The sequence below is a fragment of the Elephas maximus genome, chromosome 11, assembly GCF_024166365.1.
Source record: "Elephas maximus indicus isolate mEleMax1 chromosome 11, mEleMax1 primary haplotype, whole genome shotgun sequence".
In the NCBI taxonomy this organism is placed as follows: domain Eukaryota; kingdom Metazoa; phylum Chordata; class Mammalia; order Proboscidea; family Elephantidae; genus Elephas; species Elephas maximus.
In genome coordinates, this window is record NC_064829.1 from 86,422,517 (window position 1) to 86,445,401 (window position 22,885).

The window sequence follows — 22,885 nt, forward strand, 5'->3', positions numbered from 1 at the left end:
TGCTCTAACAAGCTTGCTGCTGGCTGTGCTGGCAAAGCTGCTGAACCACTGAGCCTCGGGAAGAGAGGCTGTGTGTGAGAGCCAAGTTCAAGCCCGTTTTCACCTGTAAGGCACTAACACCTCCCGTTTATGTCTCTCTCAGAACTCGCTGGTGGTTGAGATCCCACCTTTCCGCAACCAGAGAATCACCAGCCCGGTTCAGGTCAATTTCTACGTCTGCAACGGAAAGAGGAAGAGAAGCCAGTACCAGCACTTCACCTACCTTCCTGCTAATGGTAACACTGTCTTTCTAAACTTAACTGCCGAAAATGAAAGGATGGGATGCTTTTTCTAAAAGACGCAGAAACAAGCAGATGATGTTGCTGTAAAATAACATGCTCGTACTGTACATTGACACTGTGCTATTACCCTGTTAGCAAGACCATGTCATCGGTTTCCTCAAAAAAAAAAAGTGAAACCTTACATGCGTTTTCCTGCATTACTATGGGGGGCAAGGGAGGGGGCCAATCTCGGAATGAATACTGATCATTTTGCTGGTTGCTTGCAAATACGTAACAGCAGAGAAAATAGAGCACAGCTCTTCTTTACTCAAAATCTGAGGTGCTGCTGGTGCGTATTGAAATTCTGTAGATGTTTAAGGAGGAAAAGCAAATAGTTGTCACGATTTTGCAGGTGCCTTTAAAAAGAAACCCTTGCTATTAAGCCTGAAGGCTAGAGCCTCAAATGGCCATTAGTGGGCATGAATGATTGCTGTGCTCCTGCCCACACCCCGTGGAGCACTCCCTCAAGGAATAGCTTCCCTCCTTGCGAGGGGAACTTCCAGCATGGAGCAGTACCTTCATGCAATCTGGAAGCCTCCTCATTCAAATGTTCGCTCACACACCTGGGTGATGGCGCCTGTCACCTTGAAGAAATCAGTGACTTCATCTACCTTTTAGGGTGTTTGCTTAAAGAAACACTGAGTGAAGTTTGTTTTTTCACTCCCGAGGAGGGAGGTGTTCCCCAGTTCTTCCCGTGGGGCACACGGAACCCTGGTCTTGGCCAGCTGGGACTTCATTAATGGTGATTTTGGTCAGTTCAGTTATTTCAGCCACCTCTGTATAGTGTTGCTTTTGTTCTCAAAACTGAAGAGATTCATATAATTTAAGAGGGAAAATCAGTAAAACCTGCAAAAGCCGGAAACTGTGTAAAGTGGAAACCTGTGAGAGAAAGAAAACTCAAATGTTTTCCACTGGTAGAGAATGATAGAAAAGTGATAAGACTGCACCCTGTTAAGGTAGAAGACTTTCCAGACTTGGAAAAACAAGGCAGTCCCATTGAGTTCTAGCTCTCACAGGTTTCACTGTATACGCTAAAAAAAAAAAAAATCGTGGAAGCAGTCACGTTGTTATTTTAATAAAAACCAGGATTTTTTTGGAAAGCCACAGTTTGCCCCAAATGTAAGATAGCATTTGCAGTAGGCTAGATGATAAGAAGGAGCCCTGGTAGTGCAGTGGTTAAGAGCTCAGGCTGCTAACTCAAAGGTCAGCAGTTCAAATCCATCAGCTGCTCCTTAGAAACCCTATGGGGCAGTTCTGCTGTGTCCTGTAGGGTCACTATGAGTCAGAATTGACTCGACAGCAACTGGTTTTAGATGATAAGAAAGCCCTAGAATATCTATGTTGATTAAGCTGCTAGAGCTTTTACCAGTTAGATGCTGGCGATGCCATTCAAGGTTCAGATATTATGATTTTGTTGTAAAGTTATCGTATCCAGGGAGTGTATATAAAATGGACTCTAGACACACGTGTACGACTGTCTGCAGGTCTGTGCTCAGATGAACCCCGTGGCAAGCTGTTCCCGAGACCTGTGACTCCTTTTGGACTTTTGTGATCTGTATTGCACATGGTTTGTGAACCTCACCCATTCGTGGACTAAGGTTCAATGTATCTTACAAAAGAAATAGTTTTTTTTTTCTGGAAAAATATGATTGTTCTAATTAAACTTCAAGCATGGTTGGCCAAAAATTGAATGTTTTAAGGAAAACCTAGGCCTTATAAAGAGAAATTGCTCTCCAAAGCAGTTTAGAAAACAGCACGCACACTCATTTTTTTCCTCGTTTACTTGGCATTTTGCATCTCCTGCTACAAGTATACATGGTGCTGCGTGTTCATAGAGCCACACGTGGTGTTAGAAGTGGAGGGCCTAGGAGGGTGACATGCATGCCCTGCTTACAGCTGAGGAAACCGAGGCCCCACAAGGGTGCATAGGAGACGGTAAGGCCAAGTGGGCTGAGCCCATGTCCCTTCCCCCATTGTGACCACCACCCAGTGTCTAGCCGCATGCCTTTACTTCTCCCTGCCCTCCCTGGTTGAGGCCAGCACCTGGTGTCCAGCCACATTTCTTCACCTCCACCCCCCACCCCCTGGTTGAGGCCACCACCCAGTGTCTGACCAAAGGCCTTCACCTCCTCACGATCCACGGCCGGGTGTTGTCTCAGTGCCTGCCAGTTCTGATTCTAAGTGTGTCTGCCCCTGCCCATTCTCCTACCCCCCGTGATCTGTGCTTCCTGTCAGTGTCTCACCTGGACCAGGCTCGGTCCTCATATCTGTCCCAGCATGGAGCCTCACCTGGTGTGAACAGCCGAGTCACTGTCCCCCATAGCTGGAAGGATCCATCCTTAGTCTGTGGGGCAGCTCCCCACACTCCTTGGCACCGGGGCACCATCTGCCTGGCCCTGGCTGCTCTCAGCCTCACTTCCCACCACTTCTCCCCTCCCTGAAGCCCCCTGAAGCCCATGCCCACCCTGCACCCCAGGATCTCCCTGGCCTGGCCTGGCCTTCCCCTGCTCAGGTACCTCCCCAGCGCCCATCACGTCCCGGGAACATGCATAATGTGTGCCACATGGTCACTGTAGTCTGGCCACATGGACTCGGGCCTGCACAGGGCAGCCATCCGTCCCTGCAGTTTTCACATTTTTAAGTAAATAAATGAGGGAGTGAGAAGACAGAGCTTAGGCATCCAGTTTTTAGCTAGTGTTTTTCCCACAGGGCACTGTGGCCTTCCGCATATTTGGGGCTGAGGCCTCTCACTATACAGCTCCTCAGCTGTTGGCGGCATTGTCTTCAAAGGACTGTACGATTAGAGCTAATATGCATACCTTGGTGTTCTCATACACACGCGTTCCACTAGGCAAGCACACCACCTCAAACAGAATTACCAGCTGTAGTTTCTGAAGGGATAGTCAGGGCAAAGGGCCATAAGTGGCCAGGCAGGTGCTGTATCGACTGTGGGAGCAGTAACCGGATTGTCAGGGGTGCTTTCTTTTTTTCTTTAGCCTTATCTGTGAGGCTCCTATTATTTTTCCTGTCGGTTTTTGCTTCTTTGTGTATGTGAGTTTCATATTCATTCATATAAACATGTCTGTTAATGAGGAAGCTAGAAGCCTAACTTGGTAGTTTTTAGTTTGCGTATTTAGATGGGCAAATTCTTCTTAAGGTCATAAAATGTGCTGTTATAATGTACAAGGTAATGGAAATAAACCCATTTAAACCTTATCTGTGAAATTCATTTTCATATACAAATATGTGAAATTGAGTATTCTCAGTTTTCTTTTGGAATTAGGTATCACCAAAGGTAACATCACCATATAACTTCCTTTCCCTGCACCCGGCACGGCCCTGTTCCTCAAAGATGTGACACTAAGAACAGGGTCCCTGAGAGGGCCCTTCCGCACAAATTCACTGACATGCATGTCAGGACTTCCCTGCCCACAAGACACCCCGGAGAGTCTCGGTGTTGGGAGATGAGAGTGCAGACAGTTCTGTTTTACATGGGGCCACCTCTTTGTCCTGTTCTCTCCACCGGCCTCAGCACTGAGAGCATCTTCTATCAGTGGCTTCCCAGTGATGATATTCGCTGCCCTCCCTCCCTGAGCCCACCTTCCCTGTCCTGATAGTCAGACTGGAGGAAAGAGGTGGAGGGAAAAGGGGCTCTACTTCAGGGCTCTGTGGTATTGTGGTGGATGACTCAGTGTTGGGCCTCGAAGGGTCTTTTGGTTGGCTTGGCCCTTGCTGGAGGCCTGCCAGTGGCTAACTGGACTAAGACATCGTGAAAGGGGGGTTGCAGAGCCAGCTCCTTGCCTCAGCCCCCTCTGGAAACCCTGGGGAAGCCATCGGGTACAGAGTGGACACCCTTGGTATAGTCACAGAAGGGCTGGGAGATGCATGCTGTCGAGTTAGAAAGCATCTGCAGGCATCTTACGGTCACTGCTTTGTTTGCCTGTGCCCAAGTTTAACCTTCGAAGGGACAACGTTGTGGTTTCCTGGCTGTGTGATGTGGGTTGAGAGATGCCCTGGTACCTGCTGTGAAACAGAGACTCTGCCAAGAGCATTTATGGCTCTGAGAAGGTATTTCAGCTGTCAGTCACGAGTGAGAGAGGAGCTGTAAGCCTGTGCAATGGTCTCTAGGCCAGCTCACCTTTGAGGCAATTCCGCTTGTATTCCTGCATGCAAACAGGGCAGGCTCTGAGCTTATTCAGTTGGGGTGGGGGGGTGCACTTTAAGAACATGAATACAAAGTCATGAACGTAAAAGTATGTACCGCAGTCAATATTTATTCAAAATGAGAAGATAAATCATGGCAGATTACTGGAGTCTTTGAGACTCAGGTTAAATCTTTTTTGTCTGAGATCTTTTCGCTTTACTAGAAGTGATTACCTGGACATGTTCTGGCTGTACCTGGCTGCTCTTTCCTCCCGGTGAGAACGCCCAGGAATTCCAGCGCACACAGCTTGTGAGGGTCCTGAACTCCACCTTAGTCAGGACCTGCCTTGGTCCTAGGCTTCACTGTGTGAAGACATGTCACTCCTGAGGGCCTGCCATTGCACCTGTGTTTGTCGTTGAGGTAGGCCCCGCCTGGTCACAAACCTACACCTGGTCTTGGCTGACACAGTCTTCAGTGTGCCAGCTGACTGCTCAACTTCTTCATGGCTTGGGCAAGGAAACAGCTTCACCCAAAATGAACGCTACTGCTGACCCCACCAGAGCAATTAGGCCAGTTGGGAACAGACCCCTGATGGGAAGCTGTGGCTCTGGAGTCACAGTGTTAGCAAGTCAGGGATTCGAACCCCATGAAGAGAGGGAAATAGAAGCTTCCACTGGTTCTACCTCGTCCTTCCCTATTCGGTGTTAGAGGAAGGAAATCTGTGATTTCTCACGAGCCCGTGATTCTGGTCATAAAATGAAGGTTGACGTTACACTTCTCCCTAAAGGGGTGGAAATGGGAAGTAGAGTCCACTATTTTCTTGTGTGAATTGCTAAATCCATAAATAATAGAGGCACAAGGGAGCAGCATGAGAGAAAGCCTGTAAGAGGCTCAGAATGGCACCACCAGAATTGCACCTGTGGGCAACTGGTAAACCCTGGTAGCCAGACAGCACTTGGGACGTGAGCTGAGCGAGGAGGGCGGTGCTCTCATGCAGGATGTGGGATCCCCAGACTCCAGGCCGGCAGCCACAGGGGTTGAAGGCTGGAGGGTGTTACCTTCACTGACATTTCCTAGACAACAGCCCGTCAGGGTCATGTGGCTCCCGCGTCTGCGCATATGTTTTCCTGTGATTCCAGAACATGGCTCCTAATGTTAAGAGCCCAGGCTTTGAGAAGATGCAGCACCCTGAGAAAAACGCACCCCATATCTCCCTTACAGAGCATGCCACTCGAGGGGCGGCTGTTGGTAGAGGGCCACCTTCAGCACGGAGGTCTGAGGGGCCTGAGATAAACCCGCCATGAGTTTCTATGTGGATGGAACGAAGAACAAGCTGCACTCCCAGGCCACCCCGCAATCCCAGTGCACTGAGTGCAGGTGGAACATGGATTCTTCACAGTGATTTTGTTTTAATCTTTTCCACTGAGCTTTTGGGTTTATTTCCAAGTCCATTGAATGAAAAGTTTAATCCCAATGTAATTATCTTCATTAAAGCAGTAGACATATTTGGGAGTGACCCTAAATCCTTTTTAGTTTTTGTTTTGTTTTGAAGTGATTTGCATCTAATGTGAGTGCTTTGCAGAGCTCTTTTTTCTTGGGTCCCCATCCCTACCCTGCCAATCCTAGACCCCATTGACCTTCTGGGCTGGCCCACAGCCCCTCCGGCTCTCTGACCCTCTGGCATCATGTGTGGAATGCAGCCCTCGATGTGGTGGCAGAATAGCCATCAGCTCTGTCCCAGCTGTGGTTTCTGATCTGGCTCTCACGCACGCGGCAGTTACATATAAACACCCCTCATTTTGTAGATAAAGCACATGAAGCTCTCAGACATTGGTCATTAGCCCAGGGACAGGCAGCTAGGACACAGCAGAGCTGGGGTAGGAACACGATTCTTTCCAGAAGGATGGTGGGGGGTTGGCGGTGGGGACAGGTGCGTGCCTCCAGCTTGCCCCCTCCCCGTCCTCGCCTTCACATTAAAATTGTGCATTTCCTGATCTTCTCGTGTTAACATGTGTGACAGGGTGTCGTTGACAATGGCCACAGTGGCCTTGGCTGTGTGGGGCCATGCTCCCTGGTCTGCAGAGCCATGGTTTGTGTCGATGGGGCATGAGGTGCTCTGTATGCGGGGGCTTATTCTGTGAAGAGGTTTCCTGAGGACAGTGTCCCTGTGTTGTTCCTGTGTGCCCTCTGCTTAGTGAATGCCTAATAAAGCGTACCACACAGGCACTCAAACACATCACCCTTGCCCCCTGGGCCCCCCAAGGTAAGTATTGTCATCTCCACCCCACGCAGGAGGGGACAGGTCGCTTAGCCAGGGAAGGGAAGCGGGTGCTCAAAGCAAGGTTCTCGTTCCAAAGCTTAAGTCCTGCATGTAGAAGGGCTGACTTTGCCCCATTTCAAGACCAGCTAATCTCAAATGAAGCAGATTATGCTGGCATTTCTGGCCCAGGGTGGGGTCTAGGAGGCATCAAGTCTGGGAACTCCAGGCTTCCCAGTACATCCTCTGAAGGCACATGAAGTTCATGCTGGGGGTGGCAGGAAAAAGGAAGAGGATGGAAGACAAAGAGGGGACACTGGTAGTCCGGGGGTGGAATTCTCACCTTCCACGCCGGCGAGCTGGCTTTGACTTCCGGCCGTGCACGTCGCGCGCAGCTGCACCTGCCTGTTAGCGGGGCTGTGTGTTGCTGGGGGCTGAGCGGCTTTCACCGGAGCGTGCAGACTAAGACACTAGGAAGAAAGGCCTGCTGATTTGCTTTCAGAAAATCGCCACTGAATCACATCCGCTCCGACCCACTCTGCGGGAGGCTGCTCTCATTAAACTCCCGTGTTTATGGCTTTTTTGCAATTCTAGCCAGAAAATAGTGACTTGTGTTTAATGCCTCTGTCTCTATGTGTTAAACCTGATGTAATAGAGGTGAGGGGATTAGTTACCTGCCAGCCACAGGGGTCCAGGTCCAGGCCCACTGAGAGCTATCTCATGTTCCCCTCGGCGGTGGGCGGGTTACACATCCTGGGTTTGTGTTGTGGGTGAAGAGAAGGTCAGGCTCGGAGGGGAGTCGTGTAGCTGGTCCGGATGTGCAATTGGGAAATACTGATCTTGGTCACGCTCAGGAACAATTAGACGCTGTGTTCCCCACAGCTTAGGAGGGTTAGTACACTGTGGGCACCCCTACTTCTTCATGCATTTTCAGTTTACAGAACTTTGAACACCACTTTCTTCGTTTTGACTTGCCTTCATAAAATAAGTTTCTCAGGCTAACGTTCATGTTTGATCTACACGTTGCTGAATGGCTGTCCAGTACCCCTATTGGCAGGAATTCAGATTTGGGGGTGGGAAGTTCCCCTGGTGTCGGGAGAAGAGAGTTAAAGGAGAGTTAGAAAGGCATTCCTTCCTAAAAGTTCACACAAAGTACATTCTCACATCTTTTAACACCTATCACACACGAGCACACACATGCACACGTGCACATATGTACATGCATACACGTCTGCGGAGAGTTCCAGGGACGGCACCCTGAGCCCCACCCCCAGCCCTTCCCCCACTCCATGGCCGAGCCCTCGGACCAGAACCGTAGACCACATCCACAGCTGTTTGGACAAAGAGCCACCCTGGGAGGATGAGTCATGTTCTCTTCGGAGCACAAAGTGAAGTTCTGGCAATTGGGTGAAATCTGATCGATGTGGTTTTTGGCTGCGCCGCCTGTTTTGACCATACTCTGTGATCCGCCTAATTGGATCCTCGTCAGAACGCCACTTTGCTTTGTCCTGGGAAGAAACTGACTCACCCCCACCTGTGAGCCACGCGTCGCCTGCAGATACGGTGATACTACTACGCACGGATTCATCTCCACTCACCTCTGGTCCCAGCTCCCTCCTATGACCTGTGAGGCTTGTCCAGTGCCAAATCTCTCTTCACCCCCTTTCTGCGAGATGGGGCGATGCTAGGCCCCCACAGGGTGATGTGAGGCCCACCTAGAGTCACTGGTGCACACGGGCCGGGACTCAGCGGTCCTATCTGTGAGATGGGGTGACGTGAGGCCCACATGGAGTCACGGGTGCACACGGGCTGGGATTCAGTGCATCCCACAGGACTGAGTACAGAGCTCGGCACGCAAGTCTGTGGGACGTGTACACAGCTGGAGCATGTACATCGTGTGAGCCCAGAAAAGCACAAGTTTCTAGAAACCTCAGGAGCATGTTCAGCGTAAATGCTGGTTACACCACATAGGAAAGAAAGTGATGCTCATGAGAAACGTGAATTAAAACTCCCTTCATCGGACCATCCACTGGTTGCTTGGTGTGAGTTCGTTCACTCCATTAATTTGCAATCACTCATTTCTCTCCAGAGACTGATTCCAGGCCTGTTCCTCCAGGGGCCGCCAGCTCAGGTGGTTCCACTCTCATTTTCCTTTTCACTATTTACAAAAAGTTCTGCCCTGCAGTTATCCCTGCTGGTTGCTTATGTTGATGGTAAAACCCAGGCTTTAATGTCATGCAACAAACAGGAGTCCTTTGTTCAAAGTGTAAACCCCCTGGAGATGTACCTGGAAGAGTAATTGGGCTCCAGCACTGGTTGCACACGTCCGAGGAGACAGGGTTATTAAGTCATAATTCCTTACCTGTGTGCAGCACCTACATACTCGGATCATTTTATCACACGTCACATCACCTATGCCTCTTACAGCCTGGGACCAGATGCTATAACAGATGAAGAAAGGGGATCTCCAACATCTCCCGGCTTGTCCAAGCCCAAGAGCCGGTCAAGCTCCCCAGACCCCACCTTCCCAGACCCCCACCTTTCAGCTTTCTGACTTCTCACTGGGCTGCACAGAGATGTCAACTTGCAAAGAGGGAGAGGGCCTGCTGGTTGATGGCACATTGTTGCACATCGTTGGTGGTGCATATGAATGGACAAGGTGCTGTGCACCTACCTCATTACTTAAGCTAGTTTTCTTCCTCACAACCTTTCAGAGTAGATATTGTCATCTCTGTCTTACAGCTGGGGAAACTGAGGCTCACAGGAATTAGCATCAAGACAGCCAGTGTAGAAATTCACTCTCAGGGTCAACAGAGACAAAATTGGGTCACTGCCTCTCACCCCAGGTGTAGCTACAGCCCATTCACATGTGCAGAAGAAATGTGCTTTGTTCGTTAGGCTGACAATTTAGGGAGGAATATGGGAAGTGCTGCTCCGCCTTCTTATCTGTGCGACATTGGGTTGATTCTCGCTCACTCACCCACCCAAGCACCCGCTGCCCAAGCGTCTCACCTCACAGATAGCACAGGTGCAGAGAGGAGCCAGGGCCTAATCCACGTTGAGGCAAAGGCAGCCTGCTGTTCCCTGCGGCCATAGGGGAAGATGGTGTGAGTTGAATGTGTTGATGAGAGACAAGGGGCGGGGCCGCCCTCCTTGCAGAAACCTGGTGCTATGCAGTCACAGACCTCTGCACCATGTGGAAAAGGACTAGAACCTGAGGTCTCAGGATGTGAGTAACGATGAGCCGTAAATCGGAGCACTGATGCTCACCCTGCCCTATCCTCACAAGCAAAGCGATCGATGTATGGTGCTGTAGTCGTGGAGACCAGCAGCTCGAGCCCAGCCCACCTCATCCATGAGGTCCTGACCCACAATTAACACCATGCCATGTTCCTACTGTCTGTAATAAATTGGATTGTACACTCACCCCTTGGACGATGTGGTGTTTCTGCGTGCCGTGCCTGACATCACGTCCTATTGCGTTAAGAACCCAGGCTTCCATCAGCAATAGCTGACCAGGAGATGACGAGATGTTGCGCCATGCGTTCAGACCCAAATGAGCAGCCTTCAGGGCAGGCGCAGACCCCATCCTACCACCTGCCCAGGCTCCTGAGACGGGTGGAGGTACCCTCTCTCTGTCTCCCTACTAATGGGAACTAGGAGGCGTCTCCTCGCACGAGTTACAGGAGAGTGCCTTGATTCCTGTAGTCCACGCGAGAAGTGCAGTATAGATGCAGCTCAGCAGCACTAGTTTCCCCTGTGGATGTTGAGGGCTGGTGGGGCTGGGGCTCGCTTCTAAAGGCTGGGTTTGTGTTTTCCTGTTTATCACCATGTACTGGGTGGCATGGGGCTCCAGGGCTAGCATGAGGTTTCTACTTCTCTCCCGCTCCCTTGTTGGAGATGGGGCTAATCTGGCCTGGGACCTCCCTCCCTCCCTCTACACTGGGTGAAAGCATTCGTGTCCTAGCCCAGCTCCCAGCCCACCAACCATCTTCACTGTCTTCACCTGAGGTCATCCTTGTCTGCACCCTCTCCATTGGGGGCAGGACTGGGGAGACAGAGCAAGCTCATACCCTCTGTAGAGAGTAGGCATGGGGTGGGAGCACAAGACACTGCAGCGGTTGGGGTCCCTGCACACCCCAGGCCCATCCACTGCACGCTGAGGCCAGAGGCACTCTGAGCCAACGCTGCCTGGCTGGTTGTGGGGAGCAGTGCCCTTATACCTAAAGCGCTGTCCCTCAGAAGCCAGGCTGGGCAAGGGGAGGGCCAAGGAAGGGAGAGCATGTGCGGTCCCAGGCAGAGGGTCTCTGGGGAGGGCTAGGAGGAGGAGGAGGAGAAACCTTAGGACCAGATAAAAGCACTTCTTCCCTGGGTTCAGTCTGGGAGGTGGCAGCCAGTCAGGATAGGAAATATATCTATATCCATATCATCTGTCTGTATATCTAAGTAGAAACCCTGGTAGTGTAGTGGTTAAGTGCCAGAGCTGCTAACCAAAACGTCAGCAGTTTGAATCCACCAGGCACTCCTTGGAAAGCCTACAGGGCAGTTCTGCTCTGTCCTATAGGGTCACTATGAGTCGGAATCAACTCGACAGCAATGGGTTTGGGTTTTTTTTTTGGTTATATATCTATACCTACAACTATACATGTGCATATCATCGCTGTAGCCATTTCTCTCTATATATCTAGAGCTATACATATAAACTAGTTGTCATGGAGTTGACTCTTGGTGACCCCATGTGCGTCAGAGTAGAACTATGTATGCTCCATAGGGTTTTCAGTGGCTGCTTTTTTGGAAGTAGGCCGCCAGGCCTTTCTTCTGGGGCACTTCCAGGTGGGCTCAAACCTCCAACCTTTTGGTTAGCAGCCAAGCTGTTTGCACCATCCAGGTACTCTGTCTATGTCTGTGCATATATATGTGTGTGTATATATATATATGGGTATGATACGGATACACACAGGCACACAGATACAGATACGAATATATATAAAAAGAGACATGGATACAGTGATATGTATATAGAAACAGATGATATGAGTATAGACATGGATATAGATATTGTTAGAAATAGATGGATATGGTTGTAGGTTATGGATATATAGATATGCATGATATATATATGGTATATATATATACATACATGAGACGCTGTCTCCTTCAGCCAGCGGCCCCTAAAAAAGTGTTGGCACTGACAGCCAACTTCACACATCTGCATTTGTGATGTAAGATGAGTCAGGTCACAGCTCTGTTTTCCATTAAATGAGAGAACCAGGGGTGGGTTATCCAATAGGCAAGGTAATCACAGTGCTTACCTTGCTTACCAGATCATCTGTAGTAAAATTGTACACTATAGATTAGTAAGTGTGCACAAATAAGCCCTTGCTTGTCTTGCTTACTAGGTCATCCACCCCTGCAGGGATTGTAAATTTGAAGAGGCTTTGATTGTGTGGGAAGGTGCTGTGGGGTTGGGAGACAGATGATACCAGTCCTACCTAGAAGCAGAATCTTTGATACGGTGAACACACGTGAAGTTGTTCACTACAGATGATCTGGTATCCAAGGGAAGCCTGTGCTTACCTAGCCTATTGGATAATCCGTCACTGGAGAGGACACCCATTCCTTGGCACCATTGCCCGTGCACTTCACGTCCACACACATCCGCACAGCAGGCGGATCGATGCAGGAAGCAAAGCCTTGGCCAGTCCTCACATGTGGAACACGTGGGCTGGGGGAAGGGCAAGGGACATGTCGGCCTGGGGGGATGGTAGCTAGGGGGTGCAGATTTAGAAAACAGGCCTTTATCAGGCCCAGACCTCTAGCTGGAAGCCCCTGGCCTGGTGAGACACCCTCTTCTCGCCACATGGGGTGATGCTCAGTGCAGTGGGGGGGGGGGAGCGGGGGGGCTGTAGGAGCAGATGGCATGGAGCTTGCCGTCAGAAGTCAGGGTACACCAAGGGGAGTAGGCAGGGCTTATGGAGTGAGTCAGTGTTTCCAAGGGCATCTGTCTGACGGCCCACCCCTCCCCTGCCCTCTGTTGTCCCTGGTCATAGGCTGCTGGGGTGCTTATGACAGGGGCTAGCAGGCATAGAGGGCCTCCGATGCCCTGTGAGGTGAACCCCCATTTCAGCCCAGAGATACCATTTTGGTTCATGGTCTTAGCTGATGGCAGACTGTGGCGTGTCTCCGGTGGGGTAAAGGGCAGATGGTAGGAAGGACTGTGGTCCCATTGCCTTCTGAATGCCAGCACCCCAGTCATCCAGTTATCTGAGACCACCAGCTTCCACCCAGGGTGCCTGTTTAAAAAAAAAAGAAAACCCATTGTTGTCAAGTCGATTTCAACTCAGAGTGATACCACAGGACAGAGGAGAACTGCCCCATAGGGTTTCCAAGGAGAGCTGGTGGATTCAAACTGCAGATCTTTTGGTTAGCAACCTAGCTCTTAACCACTGTGCCACCAGGGCTCTACTTTATCTGAACAATGTGAGTGGGGACTTGGAGAAACCACCAAAACCCAAAGTCCTGCTGGGAGTCCCCCAAGCTTTAAGTTCAAGTTGTCAGCATCTTGGGACACAGATGGCGGGACCTGAGCAGGCATTACAGTCAGGACACAGAATGTGTCATGTGGTCTAGAGGGGCATCTGCAACTTAGAGATAAAGTGGAGAGCTTTTTCTAGGCCTCCCAGCCCTCCGGGCCCCCCGCCCCCAGTTCCCCTAGTCCCCCAGACCCCTCAGACCCCTGGCCCTCCAGGCCCCCTAGCCGCCCAGGCCCCCTTTGTGAGTCTGGGGGCTGGCGCCACGCTGGCATGAGGGGCTGCCTTTCTCCACACAGGTGCTCCTGTCCCAGACACGCTTCAGGAAAATTTCGTGCCGTGGCTCTCAGCTGGGTGGTGCTGACACCGCCCTCGCTGTAATAGGAAACAGATGTGGGTCCTCAGGCTCCAGACCTTTGTTAGACTTTCTCCTGAAACGCTGATGCCCATTTATTTACTCAGGGCGGCCACCTTCCCGCCTGTGTGCCTGTCCTCCCTGCACGGCCAGCTCACAGCTCTGGTCACGATCCCCGCTGTAAGCCACCCGGCTGCCAAGCCCCCCAGTGCACAGCCCATGAAGATGTGGAGACGTGAATAGGAGAATCTGGTGACAGTTCGTTATCCACACTCCACTCCTGCAAGTGGCACTCTGCCTCCATCAGGAATCGAAGCCACTCCTTGCAGCCTAGACGTTAGAGGTTAACTGTCTAGATGTCTCTCCTGAAAAGAGCGCACAAGGCCCACAGTCCAAAGTGCAGGAAAAAAACCCAAACCCATTGCTGGCGAGTTGATCCTGACTCATGGCGACCCCGTGTGTTACAGAGTAGAGCTGCTCCGTGGGGTTTTCTTGTCTGTAATCTTAATGGAAGTAGATCCCCAGGCTTTTCTTCTATGGCACCACTGGCTGGTTTCAAACTGCCAATCTTTAGGTTAGTAAAAAAAAAAAAAAATTTTTTTTTTTTTTTTTTTCGGGTGCAAACCATTTGCACCACCCCAGAAGCAGCAAGGGCCAAAATTAAGGCTCCACTGGGCCAGATGGGGCAGGCACCACCTGGAGGGTGCTGGGCACCCACGGTGGGTCTTTACCACCACCGTTGCCCCCAGAGCTCCCTGCAGAAATCGAGGGTCAGAGGCAGCTCGGCCCTGGGTGCCGCCTGGAGAGACTGGCCAGGCCCATGGGTTGGCACGGAGTCCTCATGACCCCTTAGTTTTCTCTTTGCCCCGCACATACCCTGTGGCCCTGTCCTCTAGGCTGCGGCAGCGTCTTCTCTCGGCTCTCTGTCCATCAGCTTCCTAGCGGGAATGGGAAGGAGAATGGTCTAGAATCAGCTCAGGGCTCCCTACATAGCTCCCCAGGAGCTCGTGATCATCTGCTGCTGTTCCTACACAGTTCATGTCTTCAGGAGTGCAAACACCTACCGAAAAGTGCTCTTCATTTTCATGATTAAAAGCTGTTCATCCAGCAGACTGTCATTTATCTTCTCAGCTGAGTTTCTGTGGACTTTTAAAAGCGATTGCATTGTGTCGAGTAGTTTACTGAATGTGCAGACATTTATCAAACAGCCCGTCAGTAGCAGAAGAAATGCGGTGGTGCGTCCAAGTTAACATTTTCGCTTTGATTGCTACAAATCCATGAGCCCTTGGGTCCAAAGCTTCTACTGCAGTTTGCAAATGGATTTTTATAGCACATTAGTGCTGGAGGAGATTCCAAAGAAAATAGTCCTCCTCAATATTAGAACCAGCTGTAACTTTCTTGAGCCGGTGACTCATTCTTTTTTTTTTTTTAATTGGGTGGGAGAACCAGGCAAAAGACACACAGAGACTTAGTCAAGAAGCTGTTTGTTTTGCAAAGGGTATCCTAGCCACAGCCAGCCTGATGGCACCAGTGTGCAACTCATGTTTATTTAACTTTTTTCTTTTAACAGTTCCAATTATAAAAACAGAGCCCACCGATGATTACGAGCCTGCGCAAACCTGTGGACCAATGACCCAAGGACTCAGTCCTCTCTCAAAGCCCTACTACAGCCAGCAGCTCCTGCTGCCTCCTGATCCTGGTGCGTGCCTTGTGGCTGGCTTCACTTCCTGCCAGCAGAGAAGCACTGTGATGTCACCTCCGCCCAGCACAAGCCCGAAGCTCCACGACCTTTCTTCTGCCACTTACACCAAGTGCAGCCCCAGCACAGGCCACAGTCACCTCGGACTCCAGCAGCCCGCCGGAGGGGCCCCCACCACTCAGGAAGTGCCAAGATCCAGAGCTGTCCCCTCAAGTGCTCCCCATCCGTCATCTCACGCCACGCTGCAGCCGCAGGTGAGTCAACATCTGAGCAGTAGCTGTTCCCTTGGTTACCAACAAACACTCTATCCCAACAGTCCCTCTTCTCCAGTTCCGTCCGTTACCCAAGAGCCAACCTATTTGCAGCCCTGCAGCCCAACGCGCCCATCTGCAGTGGGCCACCAGCAGCACCAACCGCCGAAGGTTCACAGACATGAGTCTCCAACCACCCAGCCTCTGTCACTGCCAGAGTTGCATGAGGACAGTAGTCATAATTTGGCCCCTATTCCTGTAACCATCAAGCGAGAACCGGAAGAATTGGACCAGTTGTACCTGGACGATGGTAAGTGCCCACAGTTGTACAGGTGTGCGTTCAGCCCGGTGGCCGTGAGCTCAAGAAGGAGGGTGTGCAAATTAACTGCCTCGTGGGGCTGCACGCCAGCCTCACTGACATTTCTCGTGTGGGAAGTGGTTCTTTCAGTGTCGTTTGCAATAACTCCGTGGTGTGTAGGATTAGTCTCCTCCCAGCAGCTGCATGGCGCGTGTTCTAGTGCCGCCATCTTGGCCACATGGCTGGTGCCTGGTGCTGTAGACCTGCAGAAACACAAAACCCCAGCAAGAGAAGGCTACCACGTAGGGTGCCCATGTGTGCTGGCTAAAACTGAACAAAGAACCGCTGAGCTTACGCTGAGAGAGTTCTGAGGAGAAGAGGCCCATCCTTACGCATGGCTTCAAGTCAAGCTGTTGTGTTTGATGGCATCTGAAGAGCTTCTTTAGCTTAGTAAACATTTTTTGTTTTAATAATGGCTTAGCTAAAAGTAATTAACATTTACTCTGTACAGCTGTCTACAGATATTTAGAACCACTTACCATCTTGTCAGGGGCTCAGTGAAAGGGCACAAGAATATGACGCTATGCTGAACTGTGATTTAAGTAGAGCTGTATGCGGCCTTCTTCCCGCACATACTCCCTCCGTGCAGACACGCAACTGAACCTGATGTCGTAGGGATTATTCGAAAAGGAGGCGCCTTTGAAACATCTGTAGCCAGGCTAATCGGTGTAAAAAAATTTATGAATACTAATGTGTTTCACTAATGAGTGATAACAAAAGGCACCTCATTGTTCTTCCTTGTTATTTATTTTTAAAGAGATGCTCCTTTCTTCTGGGCGTGATGATATAACAGAGGCAGTGCTGACTTGCAGGGCAGCGGCTGGGCCTTTGATCCTGGATCATCGTAATTGCAGGCTAATCAGTCATGGGACTCACAGCCTGCGGCGGTCTGCTCATTAGGCGTCCGAATCAATTAGTGCTTTCTTACAACTCGCACAGAGTGTTTGTGTGGGTGTCAGGGGGCCTTTCATACAGACAGATTTCGTTTTCCTAGGTGCACGTTGTTTCATAAACGCAGGTACCCATCAACACATCTGAAACCGATACTCACCTCTTGCCAAAGTTGCCCTGGCTCAAGTGTGGGACACAGAGAACAAATGGGACTCCGGAAGGTGCCAGAACATGGCCACTCAGACTCTCCGCCTCTAAGCTGAGGCCTCCTCAGCCATCCATTAGCTGTTCCTCCATAAAAGTCCCTAAGCCAAATGCTGGCTTTTCCCACTACAGCTGTTGCAGTTGGTGCCATGTTTTCTTGCTGCTATTGTCCAGACAGCCGCTTATTCACAAGGGGCCCTTTGGCAAGAGCGTTTACTCCTTGAGCTGTTTTCCCAGAAGTAGGAAGAGAGTCACCCTGATTCACCCATGCTCTCTGCACCTCGTTTTACCCGATACGCTCCAAGGTTTGGGGTGCAGACCTGCTGGAACAGTGTGAACCTGACCAGCCTTCATGGTAATTAGTCAGGAGCTGGCCTCTGAGCACCAGCTAACCACCAACTGCTTACACTGGGCTGAACACCCCCTCATTTCTTGGACCTCTACCTGCTCAGGTGAAAACAGAACCCTCCCAAACACCTTCCCGCTGTTCCTAACTCCAGGCGCATTTGGAGGAGGAGGCCTTCAAGTATTTTTGCTCAAAGTTATTCAACCCTTAAGCCCTGACCTCTCCTGTAGCATGACCTCCTGTGGCTCCTAAAAATAGTCTCGTCAGTATTTATGTCATATCGTGTTCTCCTTCTGCGCCACCTCAGAGCAAGGCCAGCGTCAGCAGCTTCGGAGGCACTGCAGAGCACAGGCGCCATCCCACGGGGTGTCCTTTCCTTCCTGCAGAGCCTGCTGTCCAGGCTCACCACTGCCCCCAGTCGTCTCCTGCAAGCTTCCCATAACACTGGGGTGGTGCCAGTACAATGTTTGGTTCACTGTGGGTACTCTAGTCTGGATTTGTTTTTCACTAACTGTCCCACTCGGCAAACTGTTGGGCCTCAGACAAGGCCAGGAGCAGAATGGAGGCCCCGCTGCCCAGGGCTGCCTCCTTAGCACACAGAGCAGATGGGGCCTGCCTTCCTCTCTGCGTCTGTCAGAGGTTGCCCTGAACGCTCCCACCTGGGCTCCTATGCGCTGCTCTATCTCAGAAAGTTCTGGTGGCTTGTGGGAGGCCGGTGGTCATGGGCAGCCTCCATTGCTCCATCAAAGACAGGCTGGTGTCCTAGAGGCAGCTGAGTGCAAGGGAAACTCCCTCCTGGCAGCGTGCATCCTGACCTGACTGTGGAGGAGGGTCACGTCCTTGACAATCCCCAGCACCCAGGCCACCCTGCTATCAGTACAGGCATCTCAAGCTGCCCTTTGGGAAGGTGTATTAGTGACCAAGGGGGGCATTTGCAGTCAGTGAGTTCAATTAATAGCACAAATGTGGTCCTGGTTCTTCCCCGTTCAAGACCCTTGCTTGACCCCAGCCCATTTCTGGGTAGGGGGTGGGGCCACTAGGCCCAGCAGGCCCCACCCCCTATGGAATCCAGTTTTTACTTTACACCTGTGCTCAGTTCTGGAGTCAAAACTGAGCCCCTCTGTCCACAGGGATGGCCATACCGTGCAAGGCCTCATGCTACCCCGTGTCCCACCCTCACAGGCACTGGGAGCCCTGGTCTCCATGCCTGGTGTGGTTGGGGGGTCCTCGACCCCTCCGGCCCTCCTGCATGCCATGCGCACCCGCAATGCATGCAGCACGCTTCCACACTTGTAGCTGTAGCCCTGCAGGGCCCCCTAATTCTCACCTCTGACCCCCCAGCTTGACTTTTGTCTGCGGCCCAAAGCTGCATCCCCATTCCTGGCCTGTCTAACCATGACTTCACCCGGTGCTCAAGGGTTTGCATCTGATTATTGAGCCACAAGCCCCTCAAACCCAAGGAGCCCCACAGGGAGCCTTTGCCCCCTCCCATGTCACCTCACAGTCACTGGCCCCAGGAGAACCCCGGTCATCTGGGCCCCTCCCTTCTCACCCCACATTGAGTCAGGCCCCAGGGCCTGGAGTCAGGGCCTCCACAGATCTCCAAAGCCTCCTCTCCCCCCTACCACCCTCGTTTCAGGCTCAGCCTCTCTGCCTGTGCTCCTGTTCCTTATCTCCCCCAGTGCCCCTCATTCTCCCCCTCTTAACGCACTGAGCTAATGTCGTTCCCAGGTTCTCGGTTGTCTGTGCGGTAAAGGTTCTTCTGTCAGATTCAGCCATCTTTCCAGCCTCACCTGCACTCCCTCCTGTGCCCCCCAGTTTCCCCAGCCCCCCAAATGATAGAAGCTGTCTGCTGTCAATGTTTTACGTGCAAGGCAAACCCCTCTGCCAGTGAGGAGTTATCTGAACTAGATCTCCAGCTTGGATACTCTAGAACAATGAGTTCTAACCTCTTGGAGTTGCAACACCTTGTTGTTTGATTTCTCAACATACTTGTATTCTGCCTTCCCTCACCCCCACCCCACCCCAAGTGCTCTGTGGCCTGCTTATATTTAATTAAGGTGAGCTTAAAGTCATTGTGTTTCAATGTACTTTTCAAATTTTCCCATGTCTCTGAGAGCCAGAGGCCCTCCGGAGTCTTCTGTCGCAGGGCTCCGTGTCATCTGTCTGGAAAGCACCAAGAGACTGAGGGTGGGAGGGAGGCAGAGACCCCAGACCAGGAGCAGCCAGCCTGCACCTTCGTCTTTGTTTCTGTGTCTCATTGTGAATTTGCAGCCAACCCAAAGAGAGTCGCTTAGAAGAGCAAATGGAGGAAAAACTGAATCAGACAATGAAATGCCACCAATCCCTAGTGGACCTGGACAGGGGAAAGCAAACACTCATGTCTGTCACTTACAGTCCACAGTCAAGGCAATAGACACACATGTGGCCAAGACCCATCTGTAAAATGAGGGGTTTGGGCTGGAGGACGCAGGTTCCCCCACTGCACCGCACAGTCCATGGGGATCCTCTCCCACAAGCACATCAGCTGGTTTCTGGGGCCTCCAGCGAGGGCCACCTCAGGCTCTCAAGGGCTCCCTGCTCCGGAGCTGCCCTGGTGCCACAGCAAGATTGCTCCCAGTTTTCCAGGGTCTGGCAGGCCTTGCCCGGATGTCGCTCCCGCTCACTGGGGGGCATGCTCAGCTGTACTAGTACTCAGCTATATTGGACATGACCTACACCAGGGAGCCCGGGAGCCCTTTCAGCCTGGCCAAGCGTTCCCACACGGCAGTGTCTTTCAGGTGGCTTCTGTGTGCCTGATAGAAGTCAAAGCTGGCAGTCAGCGCAAGGTCTTCATTCTGTTCACTATTTAAGGGAGTCTTGCCGACCGGCCTCGGTAGGATACCCATCGGAAGTCAGCTCAGTGGTCTCCTCTGAGCCGGGCTCTAAGGCAGGTTGTGATGCCAGTGCTGGTGGGTCTGTAAAGAGTCAGAAGATTTACTTCTGTGTCACCCGCTTTTTGTTTGTATTATTGGGTCTGGGTTTTGTTTTCTAGGAATGTAGAATGATAGGATATTATTTCCAGGGCTCGGAGAGCCTGGGGCACTTTGTATAATTGTCATCATTTGTGTTATCTAGAGAACCACAGTGGCAGTGTAAGCTTGTAACGTGTGGGATCCACACTCACTGTGCCCTAGAGCTGGAGGGGTCACTGTAGTTCCTGAAATTTTTATTTATCTCAAAGAATGATTGCAACACTGGAACAAGGGGTGACATGGACAAATGAATCCCGACTTGTTTTTTTTTTTAAGTGTTTCTTTGTTTCTTAGTCATTTATACTCTTCAGTTTTATTCCAAAAGTACCTGGCCCATAAATAAATTTCAGTTTATCATTGGGTCCAACAGTCTCCGTAAGATTTAACCTCTCAGTCATGGCAGAGCCACAGAATACATTTTGTAAATAAATAGCTTTATGGACCTCACTTTTATTTAAATGTAGATTTTTAAGAGTAAGTCATAAAGGTACCCACTAACACTGTTTTCATGAATTGCCCGTTGTGGAGGCCTAGAGCATGCGCCGTGCTCCTCCTCAGGGAATAGATCCTTTCTGATCTCCTTGCATGTCACTTTGGGCCGTTGGCTCACACATGTGCCTGCGCGGACATGCACAATCATGCATGTGTCATAAGACATACTCTTACTCTACATACACATGCTGAATACTTAAGTGAGAACATGTTTGAAGTACCTGGGGTTCATTCAGGTATTTATGTGAAGGGGAGCAGCGCTGACAGAACAGTCCTTTTGCTGAATGTAGCACCCCTCATTTAGCTTTGCAGCTGAAGCAGTCAGCTCTGCAGGCGTTTGGCTTGTCTGCTGCCGTCAGGCCTCCCAGGCCCCTCCGTGGGTCTCTGGCTTCCAGAAGTCTCGATGTCATTAAAACAACAAGCAGGTAGACGCGGCGGGCTGGGACCATGTCTGCCCAAGTCTGGGTATGCGTTTCTCTTCTCTCACCCTCCCCTTCTTTCCTGAGCTTAAGCCATGCTGGGAGAAAACAAAACACTTTCCTCATGGAAAGTTTTACTAATCTGGCAAGGTGCCGTGTCTGGGCCTCCCATTTCTAATGAAGATGGAAGGAGTTGGTTACTGCTAGCAGACACGCCGCCGTGGACTGGGGCACAGGCTGCTATGTGATAGAGGGAGGGGGAGCCACACAGGCACCTCATAGGGGCCAGCCCCTGTGCCCTGAGAGGGCCATGTTGGGGTGGGGGCATGAGACAGAGATGGCTGTCAGGATGGGAAGTGGTCTGTGGGTCTCTGAGGTCCATGAGGAAAGTGCCTCCCTGTGTGACCTGAGTCCCCAGGCCAAGGCCTGAGCTGTTGTCGTGGAGCAGAGCGGCTGCACTCAGCCCCTAGGAGTCCATGCCTGATGGCAGCAGCAGACTGCTTCAAGGTGTGTCTGCTTGCGGCTGCCCTACACATCAGTCTTGTCTCCACAGAGACAGCTGCCCGGGGTTTCTGATATCCTAGTGCCTAGCAGTGTGTCAGGCAAACATACAGACATCTGCTTCAATATTTCGGTTTTTATTTGGGTGCTGGCTCTCACGGAGGAGTTCCTCGGTGGTACCAGTGGTTATGTGCTTGACTACTAACCAAAAGGTTGGCAGCTCAAACTCACCCAGAGATACCTCGGGAGAAAGGCCTGGTAATCTGCTTCTGAAAGATCACAGTCAGGAAAATCCTACAGAGCACAGTTCTATTTTGCACACACGGGGTTGCCGTGAATGAGTCAGTGACGTATCTAGGGTATGACAACCAACCTGGCAGCGTGGCGCCATTGAGCAGTTTCTGTTAACCCATTACTGCTCATCGTCCTTCCTCAAGCACAGTAATATGTTAATTAAAAGATTAACGAGCTTGATTTGTTTTTTGAGATATTATGGTAGAGTTATCTAAAACAGGAGTGTGACATGTTTGGACAGGAGTGCGATTTCAGTGCTTACCATAGGTGCCATTTTCATGGATACGCTGCTGGCCATACCAGGTTAATAGAAATTGCTCAGTGGAACCACGCACCCAGGGTTGGTTCAATACCTGCCATACCCTAGTTACACCTCTGGACTCAGAGTCGGCTCTACAGCAAATGGTTTGGCTTTTGGATAGCTATTTTGGAGACTCAGTTTGAGGGTCAGCCAAGTAACTGTCAGAGAGGTGGTTGATTGGAAAAGCAAAACCTGCTGAACTTAGTTCTCCCTGAGCCTGTCAGGGCTGTGGTCTGAGTTCGTCTTCCTGCTGTGTAATAAGGGCACACATCCTGCTGCAAGAACCCACTCCATGGCTCTACTTGCCACGGAAACCTGCTCCATGGTTCTTCCCACTTTGGGGACCCGCTCCATGGTTCTGCTTGCCATGGGGACCCACTGCATGTTTCTCCCCACTGTGGGAAGTGGCTCCATGGCTCTGCCCACCGTGGGGAACCGCACAGTATCTCTCCACCACGGGGGCCCCCTCCGTGGTTCTCCAGGCCACAGTAGTTGTGAACCTGCCCCTC

The 22,885-nt window shown here is 51.2% G+C and overlaps 1 protein-coding gene across 5 annotated transcripts in view; it reads left to right on the forward strand.

Moving 5' to 3' along the window:
• Positions 1–22,885, forward strand: part of NFATC1 (nuclear factor of activated T cells 1) — a 122,438-nt gene that overhangs the window by 69,447 nt on the left and 30,106 nt on the right. For 2 of the 5 annotated variants that reach the window (XM_049900240.1, XM_049900241.1), the window contains exons 8-9: positions 143–275; positions 15,177–15,866. In XM_049900240.1, coding sequence (XP_049756197.1) covers positions 143–275; positions 15,177–15,866 — 823 coding nt within the window. The remainder of the gene's footprint in view (positions 1–142; positions 276–15,176; positions 15,867–22,885) is intronic. The other 3 variants (XM_049900242.1, XM_049900243.1, XM_049900244.1) reach the window with 3 other exon arrangements.